Here is a 9189-nt window from a genome sequence, read left to right on the forward strand (position 1 = left end):
TCTGGTCTTGATGCAAGACGTTCTACAGAAATAACTCTTCTTGATCTTGAGATGTGCAAAGAGGTTAGTTTCAATCAAAATCTTCACTTCGTTTAGTGTTTGAAGATGTTGTTCTATTAATCTGGCTTTAAAAGTCGGATGTTCTCTAGTTCTTGAAAGGTACTCTGCCTTGTTCTCTTGATCTCATACTTGGGTTTTTAGTGAGGCTTTTAATTTGTTCTTTATGCTTGTACAATGTACTTGATAGAACAGGGTATAACATGTGATTTGTCATGATCAAAACTAAGGAAAAGAGTATTGCTCACAAAGGTGTTCTCTGAATTCACAATACTAACAAGCATGATATAACTTATACCATATTTATACGGGCCTAGCCAAAGATGGCTAGGTGATTACTAGTTTAAATCGCGTTCATGTATTATGCACGCGATTTATTTAAAAAAATTATTTAAAATAAAATAATTTATACATATATTATAATTTTTAAATATATATAAATAAATAAGGCTAACAAAAATCTATCATACTGAGTCACAATATAAGTAATTATTTTTCTTATAAATAGTACATAATAAATATATGATTGAGTTTATATAATACTTTCCTTCTAATTGTGATTTTGTGTTTTTCTTTATTTTGGTCATTTCCTATTTTTTATAGAATATTTTTAGAATCACTATAAAAGATAATGTCGGATTCTAGTTATTTCTTTTATAGAAAGAAAAAGATTTTCTAAATTACATTTTTTCTTTTGTTAAGTCAATGTATCTTAATCATATAATAGTAAAGGAAATGTGTATATTTTGTGTCACATGTTTACCAAATTGGATGACATGTGACTATAGTCCAAAAAATAACGATTCTCTTAAATTTTGACACGTGTAAAAAATGGTTAAAAATTAATAAGAAGATGACATGTGTCCAAATCAATAAAAGACTGATACATAAACTATTTTTCATATTTCTTTAGTATTATATAGACATATTATCTTCTAACATTGAAATGTTGAGTAAAAATTTGCATGGATGGAATTGAAGCTTGTGATAAGAAGACATTATGAATATTTGTATAAACTCAAATGAATATATAAATAGTAATCGATGGATTATATGTAATCCTTTTGTATCGAAGGGACTTTCTATACCATAGCTATTAAAATCTAGATACAAATCTTAAAATCTTACAATGTTATGATTTAACGTTGATCTTTGATCCGAATCTATTATTAGAACATATTTGTGTCAAAATCTTGTTGTGGATCTTATTGGATCTCATCATATCAGTATGAACTTACGATCTTACGATCCTAATGATGAACTATGATGAGACACTAATGCCTATTTCAAAGTCCAATTATTCTATCTTTTTAATACTGTGCATGATTAAATCACTCTATATGTGCATCTCTCATACAGTACTAGATAAAAATCATAGGATTTTACTCATGTGTGCTCAACAACTAAAACATCAATAATTGCAATTGCCTATAATATTAAGTTTCATCTATAAATCCCCTGAATCTATATTTTTAATTGAATTTATTGTGCATGACTTGATATTCGAAGAATAATTATCCCTTTGAAGCAATACTTGTAAATTTTATTTTAGACTTCAAATTTTTGTAGTATAATATTTATAAATGAGTATATAAAAGTCTTTTATTTTTCTTTAAAATCTTACTACTCTACGGTCCAATTTTATGATCCGATCCTAAGGATTCCTTGTGATCCGATCCTAAAATCCCGATTTTAATAACCTTGTTCTACACTACAAATTTTGTCTCCGTACACTTCACTTTTAAACGCAAAAATAATACTAACACAATAATCTCGTGTTTGGGTCCAAACATAGGCGGAAAAATGAATTGTGGAACACATAACCAAATATTTTGTGTTAGCAAAATACCTGCGTTTGGGTGTAAAAAAAGAAAAACTCGCAACACAAGATTTCTGCGTTTGGTTGAAAATATGACTGTCTAGAAATATGATCATCGTAAATTTTGCATTTACAACGGTCACATTTTTTCCAGAAAATTCAACTGCCTGTAAATACTTCTCCCTACTTCAGCTACTAATCTTGTAATTTTGAATAAGATTTTTTCTTAAATAGGATCAAGAGCAGAATTTTTGCGTTTCAGTAATTTATAAAAGAAAAGATCAAATGCAAACATCTTGTTGTAGTAGGACTTATGCGTTTACTTACTTATATTAATAAATTCTTGTAATTTCAATAATATTTTTTTCTAAAATAGTGTGCTCAAATGGTATCAGTCAAGAACAAGATGTATATTGCTATGAGATCTGATTTGTCAACTAACATAAAAGATGATATTTTGGACTTCATGTTACAAATGATAGGTGATAGACCGCTTGGTCCTCCTTCTATCCCTCACGAAGTGCCTTCAAAGCCGATTTTTCATGATTCTATATATTGGAACAGGTGGAAGTAGAAGTCGGGCGGATGATCACACAAGATCTAGTAGTCGTTCGGTGGATGGGTAGTGATCTGTGGATCTATACCGCTTTTAGATGTGTATTTTGGTATTATTGTATATTGTGAAGTGAATCATGGATTGTATGCATTATTCAACTTAATATCTTCGTACTTGTTTCATATATCATCTAAGATAGGGTTTTGGGCCTCAAATTACCTTAGTGTGCCGAAATAGAGAACGTAAATCCATTTAACCCAAATGCACCTTAATCAACTTAATGTTTTCAACTAAGTGCAATGATAAGGTTTCTTAAATCTTAATTGTCTCATATATCAATTTAGATGGGTACTTGGGCCTCAAATTATCCTAATGGGCCGAAATAGAGACCGTAGGCTCATTTTGCCCGACGAGGGAATAATCTTTGACTAAGTACAATGATAAAGATTGTTAACTCGAACTTGTTCTATTATTCAGAGGTGAGTTCCGGTGTGAACTTCCCTTATGGAGTGAAATGTGAAGGATGTTGAGCCATTAGATTAGAAAATGGAGGGCTGAGATTAAAAGATGGGTTTTTAATGAATCCACGCGGTGGCATTTTTGTAATTAATGGTGAACTGTTTTTTTTTACGTTTTCTGGGTGATTTTTTTATCCCCTTAGATGTGAACATTAGCGTGTTATATGTGTACCCGAGAAAGTTCGCAGTTCACACCATAAGGGTTGTTTTCACTGGATCCTTATTCTATTATTCAACTAATATAGTATTTTGGGTCTCAATTACCTTTAGTGGGCCGTAATAGAGAATGCGTGCCCATTTAAGCAAATAAATCTTAATCAATTAACGTATTTGACTAAGTACAATGATAAAGATTTATTAACTCCTACTTATCTTATCGACTTAGATAGGTGTTTCGTCCATATACAACTTACAAGCACTTATTAGTACAGTAAACAAGCTTTATTAGATTCCACCTTAAACCAACTACAAATACGAAAAATAACTCTTAAATCTATATTCCAACAACTTTTGTATCAAATTTACCCTTTTGACGTCAAAGATGCTACTATATCCAAACCATTAAGTGCAAAGCTATGAAATATAAGAATAAAGGTTGGAGTATATAATCTTGTTCTTCCAAGGAATGACATTTTCTACAAACATTGTAGATTTGGATAAAAGCAATAAATAGAGAAATATAAGTATGGAATCATTGGTTTTTGTTAGGATTTTTATTTATTAAATTTTGTAAAGAAGTAAATATAATAAGGTTTTTATATATAATTTCAGATCCTAATCATAAATAAATATTCTAAAAAAATCATAAAAAATATATCTTAAAAAAATCATTGATTCCTATCACGACAAAATCACTAATAGATTCTATTAAAGTCATCCCTTCTCTACAGAGGCCTACTTTCACGAACTTCTAATACTTCGTATTCATGGCATATCTCCCTCGACGGAGTAGGACGTCCTTATTGGTACTTCTTATTTTTAACTCAACCAAAACCTACAATAAAATTATAGATTTCATAACTAGAAATATGTAAAATATTCTTTAATAACAAACAACCAAAACTAATAACTTGCATCACATGTGAAGAAAGATTGCATATTTGTTCTCATGAGGGAATCTAGCTAGTAAAACAGGGTACTCTATTGGTTTACATAAATCAACATTGGATTAATTTCCTCTCATGACATAATACCAGGAAGTAAGAACACTTCTTTACTTCACTTTTCATGTGATTTTAAATGTGGATAGAGGAAGAAGCACGTGAGCATCACGTGCCAGAAGAATAGAAGTCCGAAGTTGAAGACTTATTTACAGTGCAGCCCATGTGAATAGGGCCCCATCATATGGACCCACTCTCCACTCCTCCCTTAACCATCATGGGAATCTTAAGGCCAATAAAATGTGATCTAATCAACACTATCTAATGTTGTACTAACTTTCACCTAATCAAAGTAATACACTATTAAATATTCTTCTTTTGAAATAAAATAAGACTTTAATTAATTTGTAATGATACGGAATGCAGCTTTTAACGGGGTGAGCTTAATTTTAGCATAACTTCTCATATCTATATATGTTTAACAATTTAGCCAAAATTGTGTCACTCTTTTTTCATATATATATAATTTTCTATTTCTCTAGATACATTTACCTCATAATCAAGATAACAGCATATTTCAATCCCATAATTTTATCCTTAATTGTTGTGAAATAATCTAAATGGATAACTAATAATATAGGAGAAGGTATCTTAAGCAATTCTTCATTTCCCAAGATTTAGCATATAAAAATCTTCTGCAGTTTGCTTGAAATTAATACCAACATGATCATCCTCACATGCTCAACAAAACACACCACAAAATAAGCTATTATATCTACCGGCTATGAAACCCCTCCAAAAAAGGAAGATAAATTTCAAGGTTCAACACCTCAAAATAAAAAAAAATGAGAATCATAACCCACACACAAACACTTGGGAGGAAATATTACTATCTCCCCTATAGCTGCTATGTATGATATACCAAAATACTAAGTTCCAAATGCCTCTTTTTTCCTGTTCAATTTAAGCTTTGACCCTCTTAGTTAAGGTTGAATGCAGACCGGGTTCAAGCTGGCTCAGTGATGGGCCGGGGCTAAGGCTACCGGGTGGGCCGGCTTGCACTGGTAGCACTTGGCAAAGAGCCCAAATGTGTCAACTTGCCTAACAAAGTTGGTCACACTGGCCCATCCGCCGAACCCAAACCCGACCACCAGAACCCAACCCACCACGAAGAAGTTGAACACGTACATTGCCGCCCAGCTCGGTAGCCAAAATGGCGGCTTCTCCGCCGCATTCTGCCAAAATTAAATAAGGTAACCAGTCAAGTTATTAAACTAATAAAATACCATAAAAGGGAAAGAAAAAACAATCCAACTTAGATAGACTATTCACTCACTTTTACACGTCTTTCTACTCCTTCTGTCTCTAAATAAAGATCTCATTTCAATTTTACACATTAGTCGAAATGTGTTTTGTTTCGTTAATATCTCTAATAATACAACTCCAGAAATTATAAAACTTTAATATTATTAAAGTGCTTATTGAGACGAATAAAACTAGAGCACAGATGACTGTGTTATTTCTTATACATTGAGAGTAATCGAGACAAGAACCATAAACTATGCATAATCCCGTATTTTGAAATGAGATCTTTATAAAGGGACTGAGGGAGGGAGTAATATTTTTCACAAAATTTTAAGGATGAGAATACTAGAACAAACTTGTATTTTGAAGTGCTTTTTTAAAGTGGAGGGAAATAACATTTTATCTTCTTGTTGGTACAAGGTAATAGCTTACATAGTAAGAAAGTTCTAAGATACTTTGCGCAAAAGTAAGAGTTGGGTGTTAAAATCCCACCCATGAAAAGATAATTTTATGATACACAAAGTGATGTGACAAAGGTAAAATCCAGCTGTGGGCAATAATAAGAGGAATATGTGGAGAGATATAGATTAATGTAAAGGTACACATGAGGGGAAAGGGCACACTATATGCATTGAATGAGGTGATAAAAGGCATCAACTTTGGCCAGCTCAAACACATAGTAATATTTTACACTACTATGTAAGCTATAGTCCACATACTTAATTAACCAAAATGATATAGACATCTCACCCATCTTTTTTATTTCCCATTGAGCATATCACCTTCTAAAGAGACTTATCCACCCCACCACCACCATTCTATCATGTATTGACAAACCCATTCCTTAAATGTGATGCTTCAACCTCTCATGGGGTGTTGGAGCTAGTTTACAGAGGAAAATGGTGAATGTGCGTGTACAAGAAAGAAAAAAAATCGGGTCTTTGGATAGAGACCCAAACCGAAATACCCACTAGCCCGTTCCTTTCCCACTTAATGACCCCAACAACTCAATCCTTAGGAAATTTATGACATTTTATCTTATCTTGTTGAAAGAGATTTTAATCATAGTGAAGTGGAGAATGAAATAATACCTTTCTTGCAGAGGCTGTTCTGTAAGTGAGCATATGAGCAAGCGCTGGGATGATGTAGACTGTGAAGCTAACCAAAAGTGCCCCAACGGCTGAGTTAATCGGACCAAAGAAGGGGAAGATAATCGCCAAAAACCAAATTGGTATCACCACAGGTAGCCTGGATAATGCCCTTAAGAATATGCTCTTAGTGTCATGCATTCCTATAACCTTCTCCCATACAAAGTACAATGGTGTGCAAGCGAATCCAAATGTGATAAACTGCATCAACATACAACAATTAGTGCTCGTTTTGTCTTAATATCAAATATCCATTACCAGTATTGGTATGAATATGACTGATATCTCGTTCTTATGATGTCCAAAAAATTAAATAGAGTTAAACCTGGTGAATGAGCATAAGTATAACGGCAGTGTCTCTCCAACCGTTCTTTGGGAGGAGGGAAAACGCGTTGGAATGGTCAAGGAGCTGGTCTCCAAACGCCCAATAAACCGCGGTGGCTGAAGGGATGGTAAGTGTGAACACATAGAGTGTAGCAAGTAGATAAATGTACTTGAACTTTTGGGGCTTCCACATCGCATGCATAATTTCACTGTTTAAGATTTGAATTCAAGATTTGTTAAGGTTGGTAGATTGAAAGGGCAAAAAAACAAAAGTAAGATTGAAAAGATTGGCAACACAAAAGGAAATTGCTTTGGATTCTATTGTACTCCAATTTGAGATGGATCATAATAAGATGTGAGATTGTAGTCAAGAGATTAGGTGAATATTGACACTGACATTGACTGACATATTTACCAAGAACTGTAAAACACTATAGGAAACAGTAAAAAAAAGGAAGATTTTTGTGTAACACATTGAACCCAAGATGACCGGCAAAAGCTGCTAACAGAAGCAGACTCAGTAGAAGAGAAGAATGAACAGGTCCAAAGTTTGGTGTTTCACACAGGTTTAGTGTATATATTAAAAAAAGGAAAAAAGACAAATACACAAGTTGAAATACTTTCCACTATAAAAACAACTGATACAATAATTATATTCATAAAATATAGTTTTACTAGACAAAAGACTAAAAACTTACACAGTGACAGCATGGCCACCAAATGTGTACAGTATGTTGGTGGCTCCTGTAAAATATAGTACCAGTTTCTTTGGTCCACTGTGCGTAACTCCTTCAACCTGTACTTCCACACCAATCCAAAAAAATAAATTAAGAAAAATCATTAAGAGTTTTTTTAGCTGATTTAGCTCTAAATAATAAGAAATTTTAATTATAAATAGCAATTTTAGGTTCCGTATTCATTTTTAAAATCAATCGTCCAGACAGGACTAAGTCCCACTCCCGAAATTACCTGGCCATGGGCAACTGCAGCAATGGTCATATACCAAGCAGTGTAAGTAGTCATGCCAAGACCAAGAAAAGACCAAATTCTGTAGTTATGGAAGGAAGGGATGAACACAGTAGTAGCACAGCAAGCTCCAAATATGTATGTCCATGTCCTCTTATCCAAGTGATCATTGATGTAGTATATGTTACTGTTATCACATCGAAAAAAATCCATTTTCAGAAACCAAAAGTGGGTTTCAATTTCAACCAAAATATAGAGATGAGATGAGATGAGATGAGTCCAAACCTAGCACAAGCAATCAACTGAATAACAGAACCAAACAACAGGAAAGTACAGTTGAAACCAAGTCCAAGTGCTTTCCAATAAGGTCCCAATAACCCATCAAGAACTTCAAACCACTGCAAATTCACAACAACAAAAATTAAAAATTTGTTGATCCAAAATCAAGTTGGTTTTCTTGTGTGTGTTTTTACCTGAATAACATGGTTCTTGAAATTGACATTCTCCTTCTCCTTTCTTGTTCTGTATTCAATATAAAGAACACTTATAAGATAAGCAGTCCAACTGCCAAGAAGACCATAGAAGACCTGTAAGATGATTCCAGATAACATCCCCATCTGGGAGAATGAGTAAGGTAAAGTCAATAGAACTTGAGCCACCTGAAAAACAAACAAAAAAAAAAAGGATTAATTTCTGTGTGATTAGTTTCTGATTTACAGTAATGGGTAATTTTTAATTACTTGATTAGAGGAACAGCTAAACCAGGCATCCCAAGCAGAACCGCCATGCCAGAGGGCGTTCTTGAAACTGAAGAAAGAGGTATCTTCTTCATCAATGGCGGCCGATTCATCCTTGGAGATGTCTAAATCTGCTGTGCTTTCATTCAGACTGGAAACAATGGCTTCTTCTGCTTGCTTCTGTGGCAACATTTTTGCACTTCTTATTTTTGCCCTTTTTTGTTAGTGGTAATGTAGAAGTAGAAGTAGATCTGTGATGTGTATAGAAGACAACGTATAAGACAAAAATTAAGAACAAAAGTATTTAAAGATTGACAGTTCCAACTACTCAATTTGACCCAGATCAACAAAAGACTGAATAAAGCTAAAATTAGTATTTGTAGAGGAGATTAAAGGCGGTGGAAATCTACCCACTTTGGCTCAGATTCGAAATAAACACACAGGTATAATTGTTTCACATAGAAGAACGTCTGAATGATTATTTGGAGAGAAAAAAAAAACACTACCTTTACTTCTTTGTACAATTTCAACCAGCAAAGTAAGCACCAAACAGAGTTAATTGATGCTCTGTTTTTGAGTGAGCGGGAGTGAGAGAGAGACGAAAAAGCTAATTAGTAGGTAAGTTAGCAATAAAACCGAATTAAAGGCGCCTCCAAACC

At 33.4% G+C, this 9189-nt stretch overlaps 1 protein-coding gene across 1 annotated transcript; it reads right to left on the minus strand.

Moving 5' to 3' along the window:
* Positions 1–3471: 3471 nt before the first annotated feature.
* On the minus strand, positions 3472–8722 carry LOC141249207 (uncharacterized). Its single transcript, XM_073669558.1, has 10 exons — positions 8534–8722; positions 8267–8452; positions 8079–8191; positions 7797–7980; positions 7526–7623; positions 6829–7036; positions 6447–6704; positions 5094–5285; positions 3868–3944; positions 3472–3523 (listed from the first exon to the last, which is right to left on the minus strand). The coding sequence occupies exons 1-10, from the start codon at positions 8720–8722 to the stop codon at positions 3472–3474; spliced, it is 1557 nt and encodes a 518-aa protein (XP_073525659.1).
* Between the last annotated feature and the right edge of the window lie 467 nt (positions 8723–9189).

The sequence above is a fragment of the Phyllobates terribilis genome, unplaced genomic scaffold (genome assembly GCF_046119375.1).
Source record: "Phyllobates terribilis strain yellow unplaced genomic scaffold, ASM4611937v1 Scaffold_4380__1_contigs__length_61653, whole genome shotgun sequence".
NCBI lineage: Eukaryota > Metazoa > Chordata > Amphibia > Anura > Dendrobatidae > Phyllobates > Phyllobates terribilis.

What these genes read in the sequence shown, in the direction of transcription:
- LOC141249207 (XM_073669558.1), bottom strand. Translation starts at nt 8,722, where the DNA reads ATGTTGCCACAGAAGCAAGCAGAAGAAGCCATTGTTTCCAGTCTGAAT. An exon ending in GAACAGCCTCTGCAAGAAAG is followed by an intron (nt 5,286 to 6,446) that starts GTATTATTTCAT and finishes TAATTTTGGCAG; the next exon opens with AATGCGGCGGAGAAGCCGCC. An exon ending in AGTGCAAGCCGGCCCACCCG is followed by an intron (nt 3,945 to 5,093) that starts GTAGCCTTAGCC and finishes ATTTTATTGTAG; the next exon opens with GTTTTGGTTGAGTTAAAAAT.